Below are 26,502 nucleotides of genomic sequence, written 5' to 3'. Positions count from 1 at the left end.
TGGTGGTTAATAACACTGGACTGCCACATGGCTGCTGTCGGTTCAAGTCCTGGACCTGGTGGCTTACTTTCTCATTTTCCCTCACTCTCGCTCTGCCCCTCTCTGGTCTAATTTTTAAATAAATAAATAGATAGATAGATAGATAGATAAGTAGACAGATAGATAGACAGACAGACAGATAAAGTTAATAAGTTAATTTAAAAAAAATAATAAAAACTGTTGAGGAGAACAAGCAATCTGAAATCCCAGCAAAGGGTGCGGTTACTTCCGGAACCGCGGAACCTCTTGGCGAAATATGTGAGTTCCAGCCGGAATGATTTAGGAACTGAACTATTTCCTGCTTCTGGATAAGGGCGGGTGGGGGGAAAAGGAAATAGCTCTAGGAGGAGCATCCTGCCTGCGGTAGCCGCGGCGGAGGAGGCTGAGAGGAGGGGATCGTAGAGGAGGTTGGAGGAGGCGGAGAAGGCTGTGACAGAGAAGAAAGTGTCAGAGCCGGTGAGTGAACCGCCTAAGGGGCGGAACAGCACCAGTGCCCCAGGGCTTACTTGCAAATCTGTGGTCCCAAGTAGCCGACCTGCCGGGTGGGGCCGGGGTGGTCCTGCGTCAGTCGCCTGTCAATCGGCGCCGATCAGAGACATTTGGGGCCCTGGAGCCGGATTTCTGCGGGTACCTGACTGCGCTCTCACTGACTGACAGCCTTTTCCCGGAGCTGGGCAGGTCACTGGTTTGGCCTGTACTGCCTCGGGCCTCTGGGGTTCTTCACCCAGGACAGCTTCCCCGGGCAGTGTTTGAAATTCAGGAGAAGAAAGTGAGTCCGTGTGTACCTTTTTACCCGCGGGACGTGGCGAGACCTGCCAAGTGGGTGGTGAATGTTGTTGGCGAACTAAGGGAGGTGCTTGCACAGAGTTTGGAGCCATACTTCCCTGAGGTTACCAGCCCTGCTCCGACTGTCTAGAGCAGTGCTGTTTATTTTGAAAGGCAAATGTCCCTCCTGCCTCAGTCACTTTGAGACAATTATCAACCTTCAGATCTGTTGTTAAACCAGCGTGTCGCCTTATGAGCTGAGTACTGCTGTGGTTTTCTGGGGATTTCACTGGTAGTTACGCTTGATGTGACTTCAAAGTTAATTCCAAGTACTATTGAAGAGAAGTAAAACTGACCTGGGAACAGCAGTTGGCGTAATGGCTATGTCGCTGGACCCCCATATAGTTGACCGCGGTTGGAGTCCTGGACTCGGTGGCTTAAACTCACGCCAGGCGTGTGTCTCTGCGTGCCCAGGATCCCGAGAAGAGAATGAAGGAGAAGGGATTGCGGCTTGGCCATCCTCTCTGGAGGGTGATTTCTCCATTTGTCTCTCTGTTTCTCTTTCTGGGGAGTGCATTCGCCCTACAGCAAAAACCTCTCCAAAAAAAAAGAAAAAAAAAAAAAAGAAGAAGAAGAAGAAGACTGCCCTATCAATCGGGACTACTTGGCGCACTTATGCTCACCTCCACATAAAATTGTTTTAGCTGCAGAGTAAGAATAGTCATTTTAAAAATAGTACATTCCGTTTTGATTTGTGTATCTGCAAAGGGCATGTGCTATAATAGGATGTAACATTTTTGATTACTGACAAAATGAATGATTGATTATATATAAAGATTGTTACTCGAAGATCAGAAATAGGTTTTATTACTGCCTTTTTTTTCATCTTAGGTTCGGTTTTAGAGTGTGGTGAAGGGTACTTTTCATGGTGCATGGAAGGAAAACCAATGCGCAGGTAAGCATGTAGGAATAAAATCTTCAGATTCACTGATTGAAATTCAGCTGTAATACTGTAAGGCTTCATTCACATTTTTTAAAAAGATTTTTAAATCTTATTAAATTCTGCTTAGGACTAATGATTCTTGTTCTAAAATAAATCCAAAGTAATAATAGGAATTAGTACTTTTGAATAGATAAGTTAGATTTCTAAAGAATGCTGTAGATTTTGTGTAGTTCTTAGCACTTAAGTTTTCCTTTTTGCATGGTAATTTTTTGTGATAAGTAATCATTAAGTGTACTATGATACTATACAGGTTTATCATAATCTTCAAATCCCTGTAGATTGTAGAGGGTTCTGTTGTCTTATAATAATTATTATTTTTTATAATATACTGTACTCCATGACTAGTTGTGGCTTACATTGTTTCATTGATGTTCAAGAGTACATTTATTCTGTTAAATTAGCTGCATTGCAGGGAAGATGTTTAAGGACCATAATATTGTTCATTGAAAAATAGAACAGTGTATAGGAAAATACAATTATTGGCCCTCATAACCCTAGAATTTAGTGATACTTTTTAATCATTTGTTATTTAGCATCAAAGATGAACTTTTGCAGATCCTTTAAGAGAAGAAACATTTCATGATGGGAATATGACTTAGAATTAGGGGCAAGAATCAGCATGTATATCTTTTTCAAAATCTGCTATTGATTTATCAGTTGACCTTGAGCTGTTCACCTTGTTTGTGTCCCAATTTATGTCTTTACTGTATGAGACCAGGATACTGGAAATGAATGAATGTTTGCAAATGCTTTGAGATCTCTAAATGAAAAGATGTTAAGGAGGTGATAAATGTTGTTATCTTTGTATCTTACGTTATTGTAGGAATAATTCTTTATTGCAAGGATATAAAGAAATTGACATGTATATTAAGTGCTTCATCACTTCAGCTAACATAATTGTGAAGCTAACCCACTGATTACTTCTAGTCAATCACCAAAAATGTTGTATCTTATATAATTGGCTAAAATAAGGGTTTAATGTTTTTTTAAAGGAAAGGCAGAATGTGGGAATGTTTCTGATTTATCAGTAATTTATTATTATTTATTATTCAGTCAGTCACTTACACCTGCACTTTTTCCCCTTACTTTATTTATTTATTTTATTTTGGGGGGGGAGGTTTTTGCCATAGGGCGCATGCACTCACCAGAAAGACAGAGAGATATAGAGAGACAGAAAGTAAGAAATCACCCCCCAGGGGGGATGGCCACGTCGCAGTCTCTTCTCCTTCATTCTCCTCTCGGGATCTTGGGCACGCACGTACACATGCCTGACACGAGTTTAAGCCACTGGGTCAACTACATGGGAATCCAACAACATAGCCATTATGCCAACTGCTGGTCCCTACTTTATTTTTTAAAATTATTTTATTGAACTTTATTTTATTTTACTTATTTTGATTTGACCGGAATGTGGGGGGGAGGTGGAGAGAGAAAGTGATCCGGGACTCGAACTGCAGTTGACCACGTGGGAGTCCAGCACCCTTAATCACCACACCACCTGCTGGCTCTCCCCTTACTTTATTACACAACACTTTCAGTTATTCAAAATCATGTTGGATAATTCTAGTGCCATTAATTCTTAAGTTACAGATCTTCATCACCATTGCTTGGCCGGAACCTAACCTATTCCATTGCTCTCTGGTCTTTTACCTTAAGTCATGATCTTATTTGTCTACCCTTTCCATGTGGAACTGTCATTTTTGCTGCTGCAACCCAGAAAGCAGTCTCTGTAAAGTAATATTGGATTTATACTCAGCTGCTATTAAAGAAGCTTTGGATGAAAAGTAACTTTTTATATTTGAATTATTTGAATACATGTTCATTATCCCTAGATTATGAGCTCTTTTAAGTCTTGTATTTCTTTATATGCTTGTATTCCTAGTACTTAATGATTACTAAATAATTGTTTGAATGACCGAACAGTTTCTGCAGACTTTTTCCCTGCAAAACAGACCAAACTATAAACTAGAAAAAAACTGAAAATAAAGCTTTATGAAATCAATTGGCATTTTAATTAGTAAAGTTCATCACATTAATTTATTTAATTATTTATTATGTGTACTTGATGCAAAATGTAAAAGATACAATAGGATATTTAATGAAAAATAAGTCTCTCAGAGCTAACCCCAGCTCTCAGTTCTCCTGTCTAAAGGCAACCACTGTAACTGGTTTTTTATGCATTCTTTCAGAGGTATTACCAACATATATAAGATATATTCCCTTTACAAAAAAATACTAATGTCAGCATATCATGCACATTCTTATATATTTCTCTTTATTCACTTAACACATGATTATGTAGATTATGACAAATACATATACAGGGTTTTCAAAAAGTTCATGAAAAATGCGTATTACAGAAAAACTATTCATGGATTATGAAAAATTTTTGCATCAAAACTAACTCTCACTGGGCCTGCCTATGGTCTAGTAGTTAACAGGAGCCAGATCATATATGACTGACTGCAGTTGAAATCCTGGCCCCTGTGGCTTAAAAAGCATAACAGATATAGGTCTGGGAAAAGAGAGATTTGGGCTGGAAATAAAAACATTGTGAATCATCAATATGCAGAGAGATCTTCAAACTGTAGGCAATAGAACAGGAAAGGAAAATGCCAAAGACAATGCTAAGTAGGGCCATGAGTATTTAAAGTGGGACCCAAGAGAAAGACTCAGCAGATTCTAAAACAGATAAAACCTATTTTACTACCACTCCTCACTTAATGGCCTACCTGTTCAGTGAACACTCAGACTTAAGACTTCAGGGCAGAGAATCCCCTTTCTCAGTCCTGTAAGTCTCGGGAATCTCCTTTCTCTGTCTTTGTCTTATTCTGCAATAGGTTAGTTTTCACTACATGGAATGTTTGCAGTCACATAGGATTACATATTTTGTTTATAAATTTGTACTTATTGTAGTATTCAGAATAAATAAAATTACATCAAGTGTAATTATGCTGTGATGTGTCCTGTTGCTTTCTGGTGTTTATCTAATGTATGCTTTTTGTATGGATAGGATTATATTATTCTAGTGTGGTATCATCGCATGATATCTACTGTCCCTGTGGCACCACAAGATACCGCTAGACATCCACCTTTAAGCTCTATTTTCAACCAGTTCACTTAATGACTAGATCCTAGGAGTGAAACTCTGTCTTTAAGTGAGGAGTGCTTGTACCAAATTGTGCCTGGAGTTTTTCTGTTTGTTTTCATTTCTTTTTAGTTTTACCGTAGGGTGCATGTGTTCACTAGAGGGAGAAAGCGAGAAGGTGAGTAGTCACCTCCCAGAGGGGATGGCCATTTTGCAATCCCTTTCCATCCTTTGTCCTTGGGGCTTGGTGCACACACATACACATGACTAGATCCTGCAAGCTGCAGGATTTCAAACCACAAAGTTGGCCATGTGGGGTCCAGCGACCTTAACATCCATCCCTCCTGCAGGCCCCATGTCTAAAGTTTTATTGATAATGTTTTGCTCAGTGAATATCAGATGAACTACTCCTTGAGTTCAATTTCATAAGGCAAAAAAATTTCCATTTAGATCTCGTATCTTTTAATTTTTCTATTATGCTAGTCTGTCTAAAAATGTATGCATAAAAATAGTAGTAAAAGACCAGCACGGTTACATTGTTATGTATGTATGTTACACATAATGACCACAGGTTGAGTCCTGGACTCAGTGGCTTGAAACTCATGTTGGGCACGTGTGCAGGGGTGCCCAAAATCCCAAGAGGAGACCGGAGAAGAGATTGTGGTGTGACCATACCCCCTTGGGGGTGATTTCTCTCTTCCTGTCTCTTTGTCTTCTGTGGTGAGTGCATGTGCTCTATAGCAAAAAAATAATCTCTCTTAAAAAAAAAAAATTCTTTCCTAAGTTAGGCCCCAAAGCCTAATAGTTAAGGAAGTTGGATCCCATATGGCTGGCTAAATTTTGGATCTTGGCCCCAGCAGCTTACAAAACATACCAGGTGACTATGCATCCATACCCCAAATCTCAAGGGGATGGAGAAATGAAGGGGAAGGGATTATAGCATGACTATGCCCCTTTGGGAGGTACTCCCCACAACCTTCTGGTCTCTAGTGAGTACATATGCCCTCTGGCAACTTTTTAAAGAAAATAGTACTGGTAGGTAGCAGGTGGTGTGGTAGGTAAGGTGCTGGACTCCCACATGTCCGACTGCAATTCAAGTCCTGGACCTAGCAGCTTGAGAAGCACACCAGGAGCATGTGTGTGCATGTCCAAAATCCTGAGAGAAGAATGGAGGAGAAGGAATTGCTGCAAGGTCATGCCTCCTGGGGGTGATTTCTCACTTTCTCCAACTCTGTTTCTCTGGTAAGCATTTGTGCCCTGTGGCAAAACAAACAAAAATATAGTATAAGATATACCCACTTGATTTGACTTTTCCCTACTGTGGCATGCACTGTAGGTTTACATGCTTCACACCTCTTCTTCCTTTCTTCCCTCTACTATAGATACAAGAAAATTAAATACTGTGCTTGATTTCTTTTATTATTATTATTTTTTTATATTACATTAAATCACATATATTTTGACAGTGTATAACATTTCTTTTTCCAGCATGGTTGCTATGCATATCAGTCAAGACAAAGATACTACTATCCACATCATCATCATCAAATAGCTTTTCTTTTTTTTTTTTTTTCAGATTATTATTGTTTTTAAACATTCAGTCATTATACATTATTTGGTTTGTAAAAAGAATTTACCTAACATGAAATACTTCTCCATGCTTGATTTCTTAATCGTCTTTGCATTTGGAGATGGCTATGTGACACCATGCTGCCAAGGAGATGTCAGGGGAAGTTGCTAGAGCTATGTTCTTGCTTTCCTGATGTAGAGAGAGACACCAGCTTGCTTGCATGGCTGTTTTGCATTTCCTCCTCCATCTTGCCTGATCTCTGGGCCAAGGCACCTAATGTTTATACTCATTTTACTCAGTAAGTAGTGATCAGATGTCTTGGGGCTAAAACATTCACAGAATATGTTTAGATAAAGAAGTTAACAGCCTGGTTTCCTGACATGGAATCAGGAATGGAACATGGTGGCTAGTAGGTACCCTTGTAAGCAGCTGGCCCGTTGAGATATTATTGCGTTTGGAGGATTTGTATGCACATATCTTTAGTTATCTCTATTCAAGTTACGTTTGGGACTATAAATAAGGAGCAGCACAACCAAGTATTTTAAGGGCAGGCTGTTAATTTTCAAAGTGAAATGAAATTTTTGAAGCATAAAATGAGAAGTGTTCATTGAGATAGGGAGCACAGTTTCAAACTAAAGAGAGATTCTGAAGGTCTTTGGACTAAGAAACAAATCTGTATTATAAATGCCTTCGAATCAAATAATGGGCTTTCTGAACTTAATGCCAGAGAGTGCATGCACATACCGGGTAGGAGGAAAGGGGGAGAGAGAGAGAAGGAGGCATCCCCAACAGGGTCTGGTCATTCTACAATTCTTTGTCCTTGAATTCTCCATTCTGTTAGGATCCTGGACCTGCATGCACACCCAGCATGGTTTTTAAGTCTCCTGGGTTGGGACTCAAACCCTAGCTGGCATGTGAGGTATATCTTCTATGCAGTTTGGGGACCAGCCTATGTTTTCTAAACTTTTTATTGCACTTGACATTCTCATTATCTTAGCCACTTTCAGAAAATTATTCTTTTCTCAGTTGTGATTTACTTTTGGAGTAGTTGGGTAATGTGTGCCTTGATACCTCTGAAATTTGAAGTTGACCCGTTCATTCTGTGCATGTGGAAATACTTACTTAGGGAGGTATCAAATATGTAACATTCCTTTGGTAAACATGAAGTATATATAAGATGCTTGATTTATTCTTTGGTGTATGCTTTCTACATGCATGTGATTTGATTATTCCCCTATCATTTTAGGAGATATCAATACTTGGGGTAATAGCCTAGCCTGCATTTCCTTGTCTTCCTAAACTGTTGTGACTTTCACTTTCACATTTCAACGATTCACTCTTGTTTGTATTCTGAAATCAGAAGTCCTAACAACTTGTTCTCCGACCTAACCTCTTGAAAGCCACTACGTTTTTCTTTGACATGGTCAACTTTGGCATGCCTTTCTGTTTTCCCCTAGTTTACTTCCTCAAACATTGCAATCATTTTTTAGACACCACTCAATTCCTTGGTTTGTCTGTGGCATTTCCCAACTCTAGATTCAGACAGACATTTATGTTCTTTGATCTAGTCTATTGAGTACTGCTGGATAAAATCAGCAAAGGAACTCCATACTGCAATGTTTATGGTTTCTAGTATCATTTGGTCTAACAGTTATCCAACAATATTTCCAGGCTAGCTAGTCAGTGCTTATTCATTCCCCATAGCAACTATTGCACATCCTCACCCATTCTTCTCATGATCCATCCCCACTCCTGTGACTGGCAGCAAATGACCTGCTTTCCCACTTCTTGACTTCACAGAAAAAAGTAGAGGCTATCAGATGTGAATTTCCCCAACGTCCCAATATTTCCTTACCCCAAGAAAATTTATCTGTTTCCACATTGTCTCCCTTCCTTCCCACTCCCTTCCTCTTATGTCCTGTGGTGAGTTCTTCCTTTTGTCTAAAATTGATCCTTTCTGCTTTTGTTTCTACACACTCACTCTCCAAGGATCTTACTCCCTTCTTTAATTATATTTTTAAATTTCTCCCTCCTTTTGGTCCTGTGCATCAGTATATTCTCATTTTCCAGTCTTTCTTCTCTTTAAGCAAACATCATACTATAAGTCTCTGCACAGGCAAGTTTCTTCCTAGAAATATTTCATACTCACTCTCTCTTTCTTCACCTTCATTGACCACTGGCATTGAAAACTTTTTTGTTTTTCCCAGCCACCATAACCTCAAAGCTGTTGAAAAGCTCAGTGTTTTTCTTAAAGTTTGTGGATAAATAAGGAGTTCATTGAGTTCCTCAGCCATTGTCTAGTTGTCCTTCTCCTTAGGTCACAACTGCCACTATCTTTATTCTCTTTCTCTCTTTTTTCTAATTCTCCCTTTCTCTCCCTAAAACTTTCTCTTTTCCAAATCACTATTACTTTGTTATCCTAAGCAGTTTAGTTCTCTGTTTTACAATCCTTATAGCTCTAGAACAGAGGTTTTAAAAAATCCTGTCGGGCTGGCCCCATCGCCTAGTGGTTAAAGGTGCCAGATCCCACGTGGCTACCCATGGTTTGGTTTTCAGACTCTACACTTTACACAATGAGTATGTACGTGTGCCCCAAGTCCCAAGAGGACAGAGAAATGGAAAAGGGGTTGCCGTGTGACCACACCCTCTTGGGAGGTACTTTCTCCCTCTCTCTGTTTCCTTATGCTGTGTATACACTCACACTTCTGGCAATTCAAAAAAAAAGATATATATTTAGGTCATTCATATAAATGTATGGCACAGTTTCAAGTAAGACAGAGTCCTGGGGACTCTGGCAGTGTAAGAGTTGCCCTCCTAAAGATACTCAGTTGCAAAACAAAACAGCCCAAAATATAATACTCTACCTAATAAGAGTAGGTGATCAGCCAGTTATAAAACAATATCTAGTCTTCTCACATTTTCACTTCATTTGAAGGAAAAGGCACAAATTCAAGCCATAGTTCTGATTTCCTTTCCTTTTCTTCTTTTTTTTTTTTTTTTTTTTTTTTTTTTTTTTTTTTTTTTTTTTTCTAATTTCTTAATACTACACAGTATTGAGGCCAGCAGGTGGCATGGAAGTTAAGGCACTGGGTTCCTACATGACTGACAGCAGTTTGAGACTTGGGACCAGCAGATGGCAGGCGTAATGGTTATGCTGCTGGACTCCCACATAGTCGACCATAGTTCGAGTCCTGGGCACGTGAGCATGCCCAAAATCCTGAGGAAAATGGAAGCAAAGGGATTATGGCAAGTCCATCCCCAGGGGGGTGGGGGGGATTGGTGATTTCTCACATTCTGTCTCTCTCTGTGCTATAGAGCACACACACCCTATAGCAAACTATACAGTATTTATCAAATCCAGTAGTAATAGAAGGAGAACCTCGGGACCAGCAGTTAACATAATGGCTATGTGGCTGGACTCCCACGTAGTCGACCGCGGTTCGAGGCCCGGACCCAGTGGCTTAAACTCACGCCAGGCACGTGTACGTGTGTGCCCAAGATCCCGAGAGGAGAATGGGGGAGAAAGGATTGCGGTGTGGCCATTCCCCCAGGGGTGATTTCTCGCTTTCTGTCTCTCTGTCTTTCTGGTGAGCGCACGTGCCCTATAGCAGAAACCTCTCCAAAAAAAAAAAAAAAAAAAGAAGAGGAAGGAGAACCTCTATATGCAGGCATAAGAAAGGGTAAATTTTTGGGACCAGCAGATGGTATAATGGCTACGTCGCTGGACTCCCATGTAGTCAACCGCGGTTTGAGTCCCGGACCCGGTGACTTAAACTCACACAGGGCCTGTGCGTGTGCGTGTGTGCGTGCCCTAAGATCCCAAGAGGAGAATGGAGAAGGGATTGTGGCGTGGCCATCCCCCCTGGGGGGTGATTTCTCACTTTCTGTCTCTCTGTCTCTGTCCTTCTGGTGAGCACATACACCCTATGGCAAAAACCTCTCAAAAAGAAAAAAGAAAAGAAAAGAAAGGGTAAATTTCTATGTTCAGTTGGTTAGTAAATTAAGAATATGTGACTGATTTTTATATTTTTACCTTGTAACTACTGTATATTTGGTATCAGAATATTGGGGGTTAAAGTAACTCAAAGTCCGAATGGAAACCGGCTTACTCAGTATGGAAGTCTTTTTATTTACATGACAGGAAGACCAAAGGGAAGCTGGGTGCCAGGGTTGGTTGATGCAGTGGCTTGATAATACTGTCTTGGATCCAGATTGTGTCTTTGTCTAGGATATAGCTTCTGTAATATTTGCTGCTTCTTAACCTAAAATTGATCCCCCCCTTTCACCATCATCACTATCAATGTTGGTTTCTTCCTTGTTACTGCCCAACAAAAGAAACCCCCTTTGAATCAAGAAATACAAGTCTTTCCTTCAGTTTAAGGACCAACTTAGGTATGCTAATGCCATGAGCTACTGTTTGAGAATTCACGATACTAACGACCTAGTCAGTTTTCGATGAAACATGGCTGGGTAGAGGATAAAAATTACAATTATTTTGCATTTTGAAATAGTTGCTGTTAAAATATTGTTATTACTAGAATTTATGTTAAAGTTATGCTTTTCATAAGTATTAAAAGGATACAAAATCTGCTAAAGTTATCATTACTTGATTTGATTTTAGAGTGATTTTTTTCTCCTAAAACTTGAGTCATTTGGGGGAGAATGTGAAAGCTCTAGTTGGTCTATCTGGTTTGTTAATTCAACAGATCTTTCACTTGCCTCCTTCAACCTTAAAATGCATGTAGATTAGTTTTGAAAATTGGGACCAGCAGATGTCGTAATGGTTATGTTGCTGAACTCTCACATGGCTGACTATGGTTCAAGTCACAGATCCACTGGCTTGAAACTCGCACTGGGCATGTGTGCATGCATGCCCAAAATCCCAGGAGGAGAATGGAGGAAAAGGGACTGTGGCATGGCCATCGTCCTGGGGGGTGATTTCTCGCTTTCTGTCTCTGGCAAGTGCACATGCAGTACAGCAAAAAAAATCTAAAAAAAGAAAATTAAGTTAATAAAAATGTTATTTGAATTCAGTTTTTTTTCTTTTTCATTATATTTTCATTATTACTTCAATTTGGGAATAGAAATCTACAGATTAAAGAAGCAGATGGTTTGAGGCCCCCTAATTTCTCCAGATAAATTTTTATTTGGCCGATAAAGCTTACTCCTCCAACCCTTTAATTGAAACCTTTCCTAGGGTTCTACACTGTCCAGTGAAACAGTTCACATTTCATCATCTCACCCTCCCAGATCTTTAGAGTGTTTATTCCATCAGACTCCAAACAAAGAAGTTGTGAATGTAGAATAGCAAGGTGTTAACACAATCTATTTTTAGGGCTCTTAGTATAATTTCCCTCCAAGGGTATGCAAAAAACCTACAGAAAAAAAATTACCTTTTTGCCAGGAAAACCCTTTAGACATTGTGGAATAAAGAAGGATGTGGGCTTAGATTTTTACAAGCATACGTTTACAAAGACAAATAGCATAGTCATAGAAGAAATAGCTTACTGTGTAGAATTACATACAACTTCTCAGAACATTTCACATGAGCTACCCTTTAAAGACTCAGCCTAAATGATGATCCCTGTTCTTGTTCCCTCTCATTATTTTCCTGAAAGAGCAGCATAGTTCAGTCATGTGACTGTGTGCTTGCTTTTCTGCCCATATGAATAACAGCCACATAGACTAGATTGCCAGGGTCATTTACATTTCAAATGCTCAGTCCACTTGCCCCAGACAGCTTGGGGTCGTAAAGCACAGGATTTGGAGTCAGAGGATCTACATTCAGACAAATTTTAACACTGTCATTCCTTGTGAGGTAAGTGCAATTAACCCCACATAAAAAATGATGAACTTGAGGTTGGAGAGGCTAATTTTCCTATGATTATATTTAGTAAATGAAGAATGAGTATAAAGAACAGAGCTCTGAGGACAAAATTTTGGAGAATGACCACAGTTAAGAATTACTCTCTAAGTGTGCAAACTAGACCATTGATAAAACTATTGAAGTTAACAGTTACTAAAAGAATCTATGTTAATGCAAAAAGAAGATCACATTTCCTTCTCCTGTGGTATCCTTTCAAAATAAAGTAGGGCTGTTCCTGTATCCTAGTGTTTTGGGAAACTGGATCCTACATGGCTGATGGAGTTTCAAATCCCAGCACCTGCAGCTTGATAAACACACCAGGTGTGTCTGTGTGTGTGCCCAAAATCTCAACGGGATGGAGAAATGGAGGAGAAAGAGTGACATGACCATGTTCCCTAGTGGGGTGCTTTCTTCCCCCTACTTCCAACCCCTCACCATCTCTCTGTCACTCTCTGGCGAGTATATATATCCTCTGGCAATTAAAAAAAAAATAGATATGTAGAAATTAGCTTGCCTATATTGTACTTAGGTAGAATAAAAAATTGTTTACCTCTGAGTTCAACAGTACCATGTTTATGTTCATAATTAAGATGGCAACATTGGGACCAGCAGTTAGTGTAATGGCTATGTCACTGGACTCCCACGTAGTGGATGGCGGTTCATGTCCTGGACCCGGTGGCTTAAAACTCACGCCAGGCGCATAGGCGTGTGTGCCTAAGATCCCAAGAGGAAAATGGAGGAGAAGAGATTGCGGCGTGGCCTTCCTCCCTGGAGGGTGATTTCTCTCTTTCTGTCTCTCTGTCTCTCTCTGTCTGTCTGGCGAGCGCACGAGCCCTATAGCGAAAACCTCTCCAAAAAAAAAAAAAGACAACATTAACACTTTGATTACAATATACAGTTGTCAGTATTGTGTGTGTTGGGGAGGAGGGGTTGGTTGGTTATTTTTTTTTTTTAATATAGAGATTTTTGCTGTAGGGTGCATACACTCGCTAGAGAGACAGAGACAGAAAGCAAGAAATCACCCCGAGGGAGGATGGCCACATCACAATCCCTTTTCCTCCATTCTCCTCTTGGGATTTTAGGCACTCACACACATGCGCTTAGCATGAGCTTTAAGCTGTAAGGTCTGGTGTTCAAACCATACTCAACTGCATGGGAATCCAGCAACATAACCATTACCCCATATGCTGGTCCCCAGTATAGTGAGTTTTTGCCTTCCTCTTCTGAATGATAATTTTTTTAAAAAAGAGGTATGATTGTATTATCTTTAAGCATATGATTTATTCTTTCAGCATCTACATTGTGTTAAAGCATTGTGGTTAAAAGCTTTCTTGATTATTTATGTGGGTGGTAAAAATTATCCTTTAACTATTTGGCTTTATGTTTCAGTCTTTAAATTGTCGAGCATAAAGTGTTGTTTCTATCAGCTGTCAGAAATTATGAACAATTTGTGCTCTAGAATAGAGAATTGCCTATATACTGAGGCCAGGCATAGTAAGATTGAATTTTATAAGTAGTTTGGAAAATCAGGTGGTTTTTGAAGAAAGGAAGAACCATGCTTTTTGTTTTTATGTTGTACCTCTGTAGTGTACATGTTGTTGTTCTAGAATGGCTGTCTAGTTTCTTCTGTCCTTCCTAGGGGGCTCTTTGAATAGCCTGGTGTTTTATTATAGTTCTCCTAACTACTACAGCTTTGGGCTAGCGAACTGATAGGGGTACTGTCCATTGTAGGCCAGATACTGAACTGTCTCAGTATAGTCATAGATGATTAGTGTCTGAGAGACTTTCACATGAGGCTGACCTGAAACCCAGTGACCAGAATATTTGAGTCACCTATCCCCTTCCCTTTAAATAAATGATACTTTTGGAAGAATTATTATGTAGGAGACTGCTTAATGATTCTAGAATCAGAAGCAGATAATGATCTGGAGCTTGGTTAGTTGTGAGATATTTCACTTAAAGTATGGGTAAACCTACTTTACAATAAAATACACGTGCTTGTAGTAACCTGATATTTTATACCTATCAGATTCAGGACCTTTCTGAATGATGTTAAACAAATACTTCATAGATTTTTGCCTTTCTGATTCAAAATTTTTGGAGTTTTATTGGGATATAATTGATATACAGGAAATTACATATACTTAATGTATGTATTTTGATGAGTTTGGACAAACAATGGGACTTCAAAAAGTTTGTGAAAAAAATGAAATTAAAGTACAGTCTATTTGGGTGCAAAAAATGTTTAAACCCATAATTTTTAATAATATACATTTTTAATGAATTTTTGAAGACCGTTTACACACACACACACACACACATATATATATACACACACACAGGGATATATACACACACACATATATATGTGTGTGTGTGTGTGTGTGTGTGTGTGTATGTTTATATACCATAGGGGTGTGTGTATGTATGTGTATGCATATATATATGCATACACATACATACACACACACACACCCCTATGGTATTATCACTACAAAGTACTAAACGTATCCATCACCTCCCAAAACTTCCTTGTCTGGATCATATTTTGTCTGGTTGCCCTCTGGTTATTCATGTATCTTTCTCTCTAATTAGGTTCAGTAATCACCTCTTAAATTCCTTTGAATTGTTCACAGTCCATAGCACAATTGTAAGCAATTAATATTTGCTAAAAGCGCCAGCTCCATGGCTTGATGGTTAAGGTAGCTAGATCCTATACAACTGTAAGGTTTGAATCTTGGCCCTGGTGGCTTGTAAAACATTTATTATCTGAATTAGCTATTTTAAAGGCAGTATATGCTTGATAATATTTTAGAAATATACTTGGAGTTATTCTGAAAATTTCATAGGCTGTCTCAGTTATTTAGCCAGAAGACAGAGGATTTAGTTTTGAGGATTAACAGCATTTCAGTTTTGTTATGCTCGTTTCCTTAAATCTGAAATTCATTTTATAGGCCTCATTTACCAGCTTATTTGACTCTTCCAATATTTCACTTCGAAGTTCTTCTTGATAGCTGAATAAAAAGAAAACTTGTTATTGGTGCAGTTTTATGAGCTTTTAAAGAGTCGTACAGAAATTTGGATAATCCCATGTGGGTTGTTTTGTTTTTTGTTTAATTTGCTGTGGAGTACATTCTCATCAGAAAGAGAGTGAGGGAGAGGGAGAAAGTACCCTCCCAATGGGAGGTGGTCATGCCACAATCCCTTCTCCTACATTTCACTACCCTGTCAAGATTTTGGATGTACACATGTGGCATGTTTTTCAAGCCCCAAGGGCCAGAATTCAAACTACAATTGGCCATATGGGATCCACTTCCCTTAACCACCAGGCCTTGGGGCCAGTCATGTATACTCAATCAGAAAAAAAAAAAAAAAATCCTCATTTTGAGTTGCTGAGTAATCCTACAAAGTCTTCCCCTTCTTCAAGCACTCATATAAATCACAGTTACTCAATATTTATAGTACCTCAGGAGGTAGCTATGGCTTATCCAAAAAATGTCAGGAGAACTGCTTTGCTATTAAAGTTTCATGATTTTGTCTAAGTCACCTAACAACACTAGTTTCTTCATCTATAAGAAAAGGACTTTGGGACCAGCAGTTGGCATAACAGCTATATCGCTGGGCTCCCTTGTAGTCGACCGCAGTTTGAGTCCCGGACCTGGTGGCTTAAACTCACACTGGGCGCATGTGCGTGCATGCCCAGGATCCCTAGAGGAGAATGGAGGAGATGGGATTATGGCGTGGCCGTCACCCCTGGAGGGGTGATTTCTTTTTTTTTTTATTTCTTTTTTTTTTTTGAGGAGTGATTTCTTGAATTCTGTCTTTCTCTGTCTTCCTGGCAAGTGCACACTCCCTATAGCAAAACTCTCTCCAAAAAAGAAAGGAGAGGACATTATGCTCAATGACCCCAAATCTAGATATTCACTCTTAAAGCAGGGTAATAGGTTATACTAAGCAAGGAAGGGCAGTTTTCTCATATTTTAAGACTTGTAGGAAATAACATTTCATAAATTTATAGACACATATATCTGTATAAGGCAGTGTTCATCTAACTTGAGTAATTTATGGATATTCTCTGTACTTTTTTTAAGATCCCTTTTTATTTATTTCTTTTGGTTTATGATAGAATGCATATGTGTGCACATGAGAGAGAAAGAGCTGAGCACCCTCCACGGGGTCTTGTTACACTGTGATCCCCTTCCTTTAGTCACCCAGCCCATTGGATCTTGAGCACTCATATGCATGCCCTGCGTGTTTCACACTGACTTAGGCCAGGGATTCCAACCAAGCTTGTCATGTGGAACCTGACATTGTCCTCTCTTGCTTTCAAAAATATTTCTATATCTGTTTTAAGAAGTCTGGCTAAAATTCTCACATGAGGTGATGAAAACATGAGGTGGTCACAACTTTGCTACCTGGTAGCTGGCAAGCTTCTAAGACATTGACTTTAGATGATTTCCAATTTTTATTAAATATTTAACTATGAAATGTATGTATCTTAGAATCAAGGAAATACAGTATTAAATATAAAGTTTTTTTTTTTGTATCTTAGCCTTTTTTCTTCCTGAGTTTTTCATGCAACATGAGCTATAGTTTACAGATTTTGTTGAAAAATATAAATTATCACCCAGTGAACCTTAGAAAAATATAAAGCAACATATTCTCAAAAAAGAAAAATATGGGGAACCAGCAGTTAGCGTAATGGCTATGTCGCTGGACTCCCACGTAGTCGACCGCGGTTCGTGTCCCGGACCCGGTGGCTTAAAACTCACACCGGGCACGTGTGCGTGCGTGCCCAAGATCCCGAGAGGAGAATGGAGGAGAAGGGATTGCGGCGTGACCATCCCCCCCGGGGGGTGATTTCTCGCTTTCTGTCTCTATGTCTCTCTCTGTCTGGCGAGCGCACGCGCCCTACAGTGAAAATCTCTCCAAAAAAAGAAAAAGAAAAATATGAAGCATCACCCAGTGAAAAATGAAAAATAAACATCACCTGTTTTAGAAAAACAGCAAGTGTCAAAATTTGGTTAAACCAGATTTAGGACTAAAGATCAAAGGTTTTTTGTTTTGTGTGTGTGTGTGTGTGTGTGTGTGTGTGTGTGTGTGTGCAGAGAGAATCACTTACAGTATTTTTTGTAAATTTATGTTAATGCTTTAAGAGATATGGTCCAGGGCCAGCAGTTGGTATGGTGGTTAAGGCACTGAATTCCCACATAGATGACCACAGTTCGAGTCCTGGACCCAGGGGCTTGAAAATCACAACGAATAAATAGGTAAATATTAAAAAGAGAAAGAGAGATGGTCCAAGACAATCTGGTTACTTCTGGTTTGAAAAAAAGAATTGCCCCTTATTTTATGAGAGTATACAGGGGAAGTGCTTTGACTTGAAATTAATACTGTTCATCCTTCAGGAGACCTAAGGAAGTTTATGAGTTCTCGAGGTCTTAAAGGAGTTCTTTGGGATCTGGTTCACTTTTTTGGTAATTGCAGGTTTCCCTGTATCTTGACTTATGACCATGTTAGGGCAGAAGTGAGTTTCTAATGACATTGCCATCTTCTCTCCATCTGCCTTGTTGCTGTAGGTGTACCAACCTTCGACCAGGAGAGACTGGAATGGATGTAACAAGTCGCTGCACTCTTGGAGACCCCAACAAACTGCCAGAAGGGGTTCCCCAACCTGCCCGCATGCCCTATATCTCAGACAAGCACCCGCGACAGACCTTGGAAGTGATCAACCTTCTGAGAAAGCACCGGGAGCTATGCGATGTGGTACTGGTAGTGGGTGCTAAGAAGATCTACGCCCATCGAGTCATTTTGTCAGCCTGTAGTCCTTACTTCCGAGCTATGTTTACAGGAGAATTGGCAGAAAGCCGTCAGACAGAAGTAGTAATCCGAGACATAGATGAGAGGGCTATGGAACTACTGATTGACTTTGCCTATACCTCCCAGATCACTGTAGAAGAGGGCAATGTTCAGACCCTTCTGCCAGCTGCTTGCCTCCTCCAGCTGGCAGAAATACAGGAAGCCTGCTGTGAATTCTTGAAGAGACAATTAGATCCTTCTAACTGCCTGGGCATCCGGGCTTTTGCTGATACACATTCATGTCGTGAGTTGCTAAGGATAGCAGACAAGTTCACTCAACATAACTTTCAAGAGGTGAGTTATACTTGGTGGTTTCAATGCCTGTTTGTCAGGAGAGCAGTATGGGTTCACAAGCTGCTAACCTGAGTATTGACTATTGATTCTAACTCATAAGATCAAAGAAATAAGTAGTTACAAGGCTTAAGCCTGGTCTTTGTTTTAGAGGCCAATTTTGTGCTCTACCAGCATAAGTTAAGGTTTAGAGATTGAGTCTCCCTAACCTTATTCATAAAAGACTAATTTATAAACCAAAACACAGTTCTTTAATTCATAAGAGGATTTATGACTGATGGAATACCTGGTATCAGTTATTTACATAAGGTATTTCCTTCCTGATTATTGTATGGCTTTTTCAACAGAATAAATTATAGATTAGAGATTATTTGGTGAATTAGTAATCAGAAAAAAGTAGTTCATCTTTTCAAAAGAATTGTCAGGGCTTGCCCCATAGCACAGTGGTTAAGGGAACCAAATCCAGTGGCCAACTGTGGTTGGAGTCCTAGTTCTTGTGTCTTAAAAAATACACAGGACATGTGCATGCATGCCCAAAATCCTGACATGAAGGAGGAATGAAGGGAAAGGGATTATGTCATAACATTGCCTCATTACAGGGTTCTCTCTCTCTCTCTCCCACCCTTTCTCCACACCCCTAGCTGGCACATCTGCCTGGTGACAGTTTAAAAAAAAAATTAATTAAACCTTGCTATTTTTCACTTTTACATTCATTTGACAAATATTTGTAAACCTGCTATGTTGTAGCCATTGTGCTTGGGAACACTGACTGTATTAGTAAACAAGAAGCCCTAGGATATCTGTATTCATGAAGTTTTTAATCTAGCAGGGAAGATAACCATTGAATGTATAATTACACAGATAATTAATTATAGTTCATTGGTGCTACAAAGAAGCAGCCCTGAGTGACTTAAGAGTATACTCCAGGGAGATTTAAGTTTGGTTCTGGAAAAGCTTATGCAAAATTTTGAGACTTTAATAAGCATAACTGAACCAGCCCCATAGCATAGTGATTAAGCACTGTGCATTGGGAGCTGGATCTCACGTGGCCATCTAGGGTTAAAATCCCAGCTCTTTTGACTTGAAAAACAAGCCAAACACATGTACATGCATGTCTAAAATCTTTATGATAAGGAGAAATGTAGGAAAAAGGATTGCAGCGTGGCCACACCCTATTGGGGGGGTCTCTCTCGCTCATGAACACATACACTCTGGCAATTAAAAAAAATAAGAAAATGAAATTTTTTTTAAATATAGAAAATTATAATAATCATAACTAGCTTAAAGAACTGGAAAAAAAAACAGTGAGATCTAGAGAGTAAGATAAAGGACATGCATAACTAGCTTAAACAATTAAAAAAAAAAAAAAAAACTTGGGCCAGCAGGGGAGTGGTGGTTAAGGCACTGGACTTCCATATGGACTCATGATTCGAGTCCTGGACCAGATGGCTTAAAACTCATGCTGGGCACATGTGTGTCCATGCCCAAAATCCCAAGAGGAGAATGGAGAATAAGGGTTTACAGCATGGTCATCCCTCCTAGAAGGTGATTTCTCACTTTCTATCTTTCTGTCTGTCTCTCTCTCTCCAGCAAGCACACATGCCCTACAACAAAATATCTCTCTCTCAAAAAAAAAAAAAAAAGAATTAAAAACAACTCAATGAGACCCAGATAGTAAGGTAAAAGATGTTACATAATGACTTCACAGAAGCAAGAAGGCCAGATTACACTGGAATTTATAGAACTGTTAAAAATTTGAAATTTGGGGACCAGCAGTGGTGTGATGGTTACTTCGCTGGACTCCCACATAGCCACTCATCTTTTAAATCTCAGACCTACAGGCTTGAAACTCATACTGGGCACACGTGTGTGCATGCCCAAAATCCCAAGAGAATAGAAGAAAGGATTGTGCTATGACCATCACCCCAGGTGGGGGAGGGATTTCTCATTTTCTCATCTCTCTGTCTGTCTCTGTCTCTCTGACAAGCACATGTTCCCTATAGCAAAAATATCTTTAAAAAAAAAAATGAGATTTTGGACCAGCAGGTGGAACGGTGGTTAAGGCACTGGACTTCCACATGGCCAATAGCAGTTTGAGTTCTGGACTTGGCAACTTGCCTTCTCCCTTTCTCTCTCTTTTTCTCTCTCTCTGGTGAGTGCACATGCCCTATGTCAAATTTTAAAACATAATAATAAAATTAAATAATTCTTAAAAAAAGAATCTGAGTTTTGATCTTATGAGTAATAGAAAGCTACTGAAAGATTTTAAGCAAAGGAAAGATATGGTCTATTTTACACTTAATTATCACCCATCTGTCTACCAGGATAACTTCCAATGAATCAAAGGTTTAAACATGCAAGATGAAACCATTTTTCCTAGAAACCATTTTGTGCTCCTAGGCCTCTTAGCTACTAATGGATGAAGTAATCCTGAAGATCTCTGACCCTAGGGACATTTCTCCCATTTTCTTGCTTCTTAGCTTTCGTATCTCTTTCATCAGCACTTATCTCTTTAGCCACTAGTCTTTTGGCAAACCTGTTCTCTGCACCATGTGTTTTTTATTCTTTGTCACATGTCCAGTGACAAAGAAAAAAAAAAAAAACATGTTTTTTGTTTTGGTTTCTTTTTGTTTTAAGTTCCATATTTAATCATTTCATTCCACTTTCATTTCACTAAATGCAGTTAGCAGTAACCATGAAGTTCCTTCTATATTTTGCCTTGAAATTTCATTTGCTACATCTTTATTGCACTTTAAAAAAAATATTTTGTGTGTGCACTCACTGGAGAGACAGAGAGACAGAAAGTGAGAAATCACCCCCCAAGAGGGATGGCCATACCGCAATCCCTTCTCCTCCAATCTCCTCTCAGGACCTTGGACACGCATGCACACGTGCCTGATGTGAGTTTAAGCCTCTGGGTCCAGGAGTCAAACCACGATCAACTACGTGGGAGTCTAGCAATGTAACCATTACTCCATCTGCTGGTCCCTTAAAAAAATTACCAGGGACCAGCAGTTAGTGTAATGGCTATGTCGCTGACCCCCCACATAGTCTACTGTGGTTTGAGTCCCGGACCCGGTGGCTTAAACTCACGCCGGGTACATGTGCATGCGTGTCCAAGGTCCTGCGAGGAGAATGGAGGAGAAGGGATTGTGGCGTGGCCATCCCCCCTGGGGGTTGATTTCTCGCTGTCTGTCTCTCTCTGTCTGTCTGGCGAGCACACGCACCGTATAGCCACAGGGCCAGTAAAAAAAAGAAAATTAATTACCAGAGGTCACATGTACTCACCAGAGAGAGATAGAGGGAGAGAGATAAAACACCCACAATGGAACATGGTCACACTGCAATCCCGTCTCCGTTTCTCCATTCTGTCAGGATTTTAAGCATGTGCACACACACGTCTGGCATGTATGTCAAACCACCAGGACCAAGATTTGAACTGTCAGCCATATGAGATCCAACTCCCTTAACCATTAGGCCACAGGGCCAGCCCTGCTTTATCACTCTTAAGTTCAAAATACAACAAAACTTTAGGACATGGACATTTTACAGCCAGATTTTTTGCTATCGTATAATGTGTATGACCTTTTCTCCAATTTCCAGTGAGATAATCCTCATTTTCCTCTGAAACCTCCTCAACCTTATTGTCTATATGTATATATAGACAACATATATATATATACCTATTTCTGACTCTCTGCCCTTTCCCACCCTCTTCTTACACTATCTCTGGTGTCTACAGTTGTCTTCCATTCCTTTCCTACCCACATTTTATTGATCACACAATTTCTTAAATAATCTAACTACTTTCAATAGCAAGTTCAACGGGTAATTTCAAAAAAAGCAGTTTTAACTTTAATAAATCAAAGAAATGCTAAGGAACTTTGCTTAAAACTTAAAGCCAGGAAACAGGTTAGAATTCTGTTCAAATAGTAGGTACATGAACCTATCAACAGCTCAAGACAGGACAAAAATCTTTAAAACTGGACAACAAATCCTAAAAGAAAATCAGTAATATTTTAGTCAAAAGTCATAAAATGGTATTTCACCAGTTCAATCTCATGTACTTAATCTATCTTCTGTTGTGGTTTGATCTTCCCAGTTGAATTCTGGGATGTAATATTCAACTCCAGACTTGTCCCTATGATTAAGTTGGCCATTTTCTTAGTTTTTGAACACTTATTTTTGTGTGTCTGTATTTAATTTTCCTGGTATAGAACTCCCTTGAGAACTTCTTGGAGATCTAGTCTGGTGCTGGTAAATTCTTTCAGGTTTTATCTGAGAACATTCTTGTCTTTTCTTCTCATATGAAGGAAAATCTTGCCAGGTACAGTATTCTTGGTTGAAATCGCTTTTCCTTTAACACTTTGAATATGTTTTCCCACTCTTTTTGGAAAATTTTCTTGCAGGATTTTGTGAAATAGATTATCAGTGCCCTTATGAGTCTCTTCACCTTCTGGGATACCAATTATCTGGATGTTTGGACATTTGATGGTATCTAATATTTCTCGTATATTATTCTCATTTTTTGGGCAATTTTCTCAGTCTTCGTGGTAAATTTTTCTAGGCCAGCAATTTTCTGTGTCTGAGATTCTATTTTCTGTATGATTTAGTATGCTTTTGATACTTTCAAGGAAGATTTTGACTTCCTGTATTATAGCCTTCATCTCTAACAGGTCTATTTGATTCTTCTTTTAAGTGTGTAATTCTTTTAGATCTTGCAAGAATTTCCTCACCTCCTGGAACTCATCAGTTCTTTTCTCCTTCCTCTTCTGCAGTTCATTGTTTCTCCTCTCTTCCATCTCTGTTAGCTTTACCATTATGAATATTCTAAATTGTTTATCAGACATTTCCATGATTTCCATTGAACTGTTGGTGGATGAAAAGGAGCTATTCTTTTCCCTTGGAGAAGAGGTATTTTCTTGCTTTCCAATATTTCTTGTGGACCTGTAGTGATTTCTAGTCATCTGATGGATAGTATGTTTCTTCCTAAACTTGAAGTTCAACCTGAGTATTCAGGAGCATGCAGAAAGAGGTGATCTAGAATCTCTTTGCCATTCCGTTTTGATCCCACTCGAGTTTGTGGGCTGGAGGCTGAATTATCAGTAGAAAATCATTTCCCTTTTTTCCCTGAAATCACTCAGGGAAAATGACAGAGCCATGAAGGAGTCTTCTTCTGAAGGCCTGCCCCTTGCATCTCCACTCGAGTTTGTGGGCTGGAGGCTGAATTATCAGTAAAAAAAATCTTTATTTCTCTTTTTTCCCTGAAATCACTAGTTCTCAGGAGCCATGAAGGTGTCTTCTTCAGAAGGCTTGCCCCTTGCATCTGGGTGGTAGGGGGAGAGGGGATTATTAACAAGATTGTCAATGCTATTTGTAATATTTTTCTAATTTAATGTTTTTTATTATCATAATCTTTTTATATTTCATTGAATCACATATATCTTTTCAGTGTATTACATTTCTTTTTCCAGCATGATTACCATGTATATCAGTCAAGACAAAGACATTACTATCCACATCATATCATCATCATCAAATAGCTTTTCTTCATTTAATGCTATTTGTAATATTTCTACTTCATGAAATTTGTTAGTAATCTATGATCAGTTTTCCTGATAATTCTAAGTATAATTAAGGTATGTTTTCTAGCTCTATTATAACAGTATTTGATATTTATCTATAAGTTCTACCTTATCAATTATGTTGCTTAGCTCTTCTGTGGACCTATTTGTTAAAGCCTCTAATTATTAGTGTATTTCTGTATGTTTCTCCTTACATCTTTGTCACATTTAACTCTTTTACTGTCTGATTTTCACTTTTCCTAATGTCTGGATTTCAACTACTGTTTTCTGATTGTTTCCATTTGCTTAGTATATCTTTTCCATCTCTACTTTTAGCCATTCTGGGTCATGATTTAAATATTTCTACTGAATTAACTTAGAATTGGGTTTTGTTTTATGAGCCAATTAAATTTTTTTTCTTTAAATAGATAATTTAAGCCCATTTACATTATTGCTATGACTGGTATGTTCTCAACTGTGTCATATTCTATTTTTATAGTGTCTGATTTACGTGTATTTACTATATTTCTTTCTCTATGTGATATCTTCTTTATATTTTAATTTGTTTTGGTATATAGAAAGATTTGTATTTTTGTTCCAGTGGTTACTTTTTTAAAAAAGAATAATTTTATTTAACTTTATATATTTTTTTATAATTTGACCAGAGAGGGAGGGAGAGAAAGAGAGAGAAAGTGAAAAAGCAAGCTGCCAGGTCTGGGACTTGAACTGTGGTCAGCCATGTAGGAATCCAGAGCTTTTAACCACCAGGACACCTGCCAGCCCTATCTGTGGTTACTTTTTTAAACTAGAAAAAGAAAAGCAAATAGTAAGTAGAGGAAGCAAATAATAAAGGTTAGAGGAAAAATCACCGGCTCTTTCAAAAGAAAAAAAAATTGATGAGCCTATAATGTAGACTCAACTCACCAAGGAACTAAAGGAGAGGTCCCAGCTGCAGTGACACACACACTGTAATGATGCTATACTCTGCAGGATGGGGCCACACCTGGGTTCAAATCCCAATTCAAACTGAACACTGGTCAAAGTAGCATACACCTGTAATACCAGCAACTCAAGCAGGCTGAGGCAGGAGGATTGTATGCTTGAGGCTGGCCTGGGCAACAGGCAACACTGTCTCTGAAAGCTGACATGGTGGCCTACACCTGTGATCCAAGCTACTAGGGAGGCTGAAGCAGGAGGATTTTAACACAGCAAGGCCCAGTCTTTAAAAAGAGAGAAAAAGAGAGGGGAGAGATGATATAAATTACCAATATCAGGAATGAAAAAAGATGTCATTACAAATCCTTCATACATTGAAAGGATTATGATACTCTGTACATTTTCCAATAAAGTCAGCAACTGAGGCAAAATAGACAAATTGTTTAAAAACCACAAAACACTATAGCTGACTAAAAAAGAAACAAAACCAGAATAACTACATCTGTGAAAGAACTAGAGTTCTTATTTGAAAACTTTTCTATAAAGAAAAGGCCAGTCCCAAATGGCCACTTTATCCAACATTTAAGGAAGAAATAATACTAATTCTACACAAAGTTTTACAGAAAAAGGAGGAAGTTGCAAAATAATTTTCTAAGGCCAAAATTACCCTGATATTGAAACCATAGATACTAAAAGAAAACTACAGATCATCATCTCTGTTAGATGCAGAAATTCTCAACAAAGAATCAAAAGGGATCTACACTATGACTAAGTGGAATTTATACCTAAAATTTATAGAGTGGTTATTTTATAGTCATGCTTTTTCATTCAAAATAATATAATCTAACCTCTTCACATGTCTTCTTTAACAGACTAGACTCTTAATTTCTTTCCAGTTTTCAAATATCAAATCCACTCTCCAAAAACAAAGACTTGCCATCACTGAAGAGTCCAAATAATAGGCCAAAGACATTGGACCTCACATTAGGAATTCTGCTTCATGGGTACTACAGTGGCAAAGTAGGAATGCAACACTCTGTGAGGCTGGTTCACATGAGAAGGTGTCGTATTTGTGTCCAAAGACCTACATCAACTCAATTTTTTGTGGGGGAAGGGGTATATGGAGGAAAAGTATGTTCATGAGTTGGGGCCAGCTAATTGCTGGGGATGGATCAAGGTATGAAAATCCTGTTGTGAGTGCGTTCTCTCTTTCTCTCTGTCTCTCTCTCCCTTCTGTTTTGCTCATGGAGGAAATCAGCTTTAAAAAAAAACATTTTAGGGGCTAGCAGGTGGTGTGGTGGTTAAGGCGTTGGACTCCCACATGGCCAACCACAGTTTACAGCCTGGGCCTGCGACTTGCTTTCTCACTTTCCTTCTTCCTCTCTGTCTCTCTCTGGTCAAATTAGAAATAATAATGATAATGAATAAAATAATTCTTTAAAGAATAACATTCTAGGTACCAGCAGTTGACGTAATGGCTGTGTTGCTGGACTCCCGTGTAGTCGACCATGGTTCGAGACC

At 39.0% G+C, this 26,502-nt stretch overlaps 1 protein-coding gene across 1 annotated transcript in view; it reads left to right on the top strand.

The window, feature by feature from the left end:
• Window positions 1-360: 360 nt before the first annotated feature.
• KLHL20 (kelch like family member 20) overlaps window positions 361-26,502 on the top strand; it is a 72,903-nt gene continuing 46,761 nt past the window's right edge. Inside the window, exons 1-3 of the mRNA XM_006153344.3 lie at window positions 361-495; window positions 1,696-1,759; window positions 17,911-18,484. Coding sequence (XP_006153406.1) covers window positions 1,737-1,759; window positions 17,911-18,484 — 597 coding nt within the window. The 5' untranslated portion in view covers window positions 361-495; window positions 1,696-1,736. The remainder of the gene's footprint in view (window positions 496-1,695; window positions 1,760-17,910; window positions 18,485-26,502) is intronic.

This window comes from Tupaia chinensis, unplaced genomic scaffold (assembly GCF_000334495.1).
Source record: "Tupaia chinensis unplaced genomic scaffold, TupChi_1.0 Scaffold000369_1, whole genome shotgun sequence".
Lineage (NCBI taxonomy): Eukaryota > Metazoa > Chordata > Mammalia > Scandentia > Tupaiidae > Tupaia > Tupaia belangeri.
This window is presented reverse-complemented; position numbering and strand designations above follow the sequence as displayed.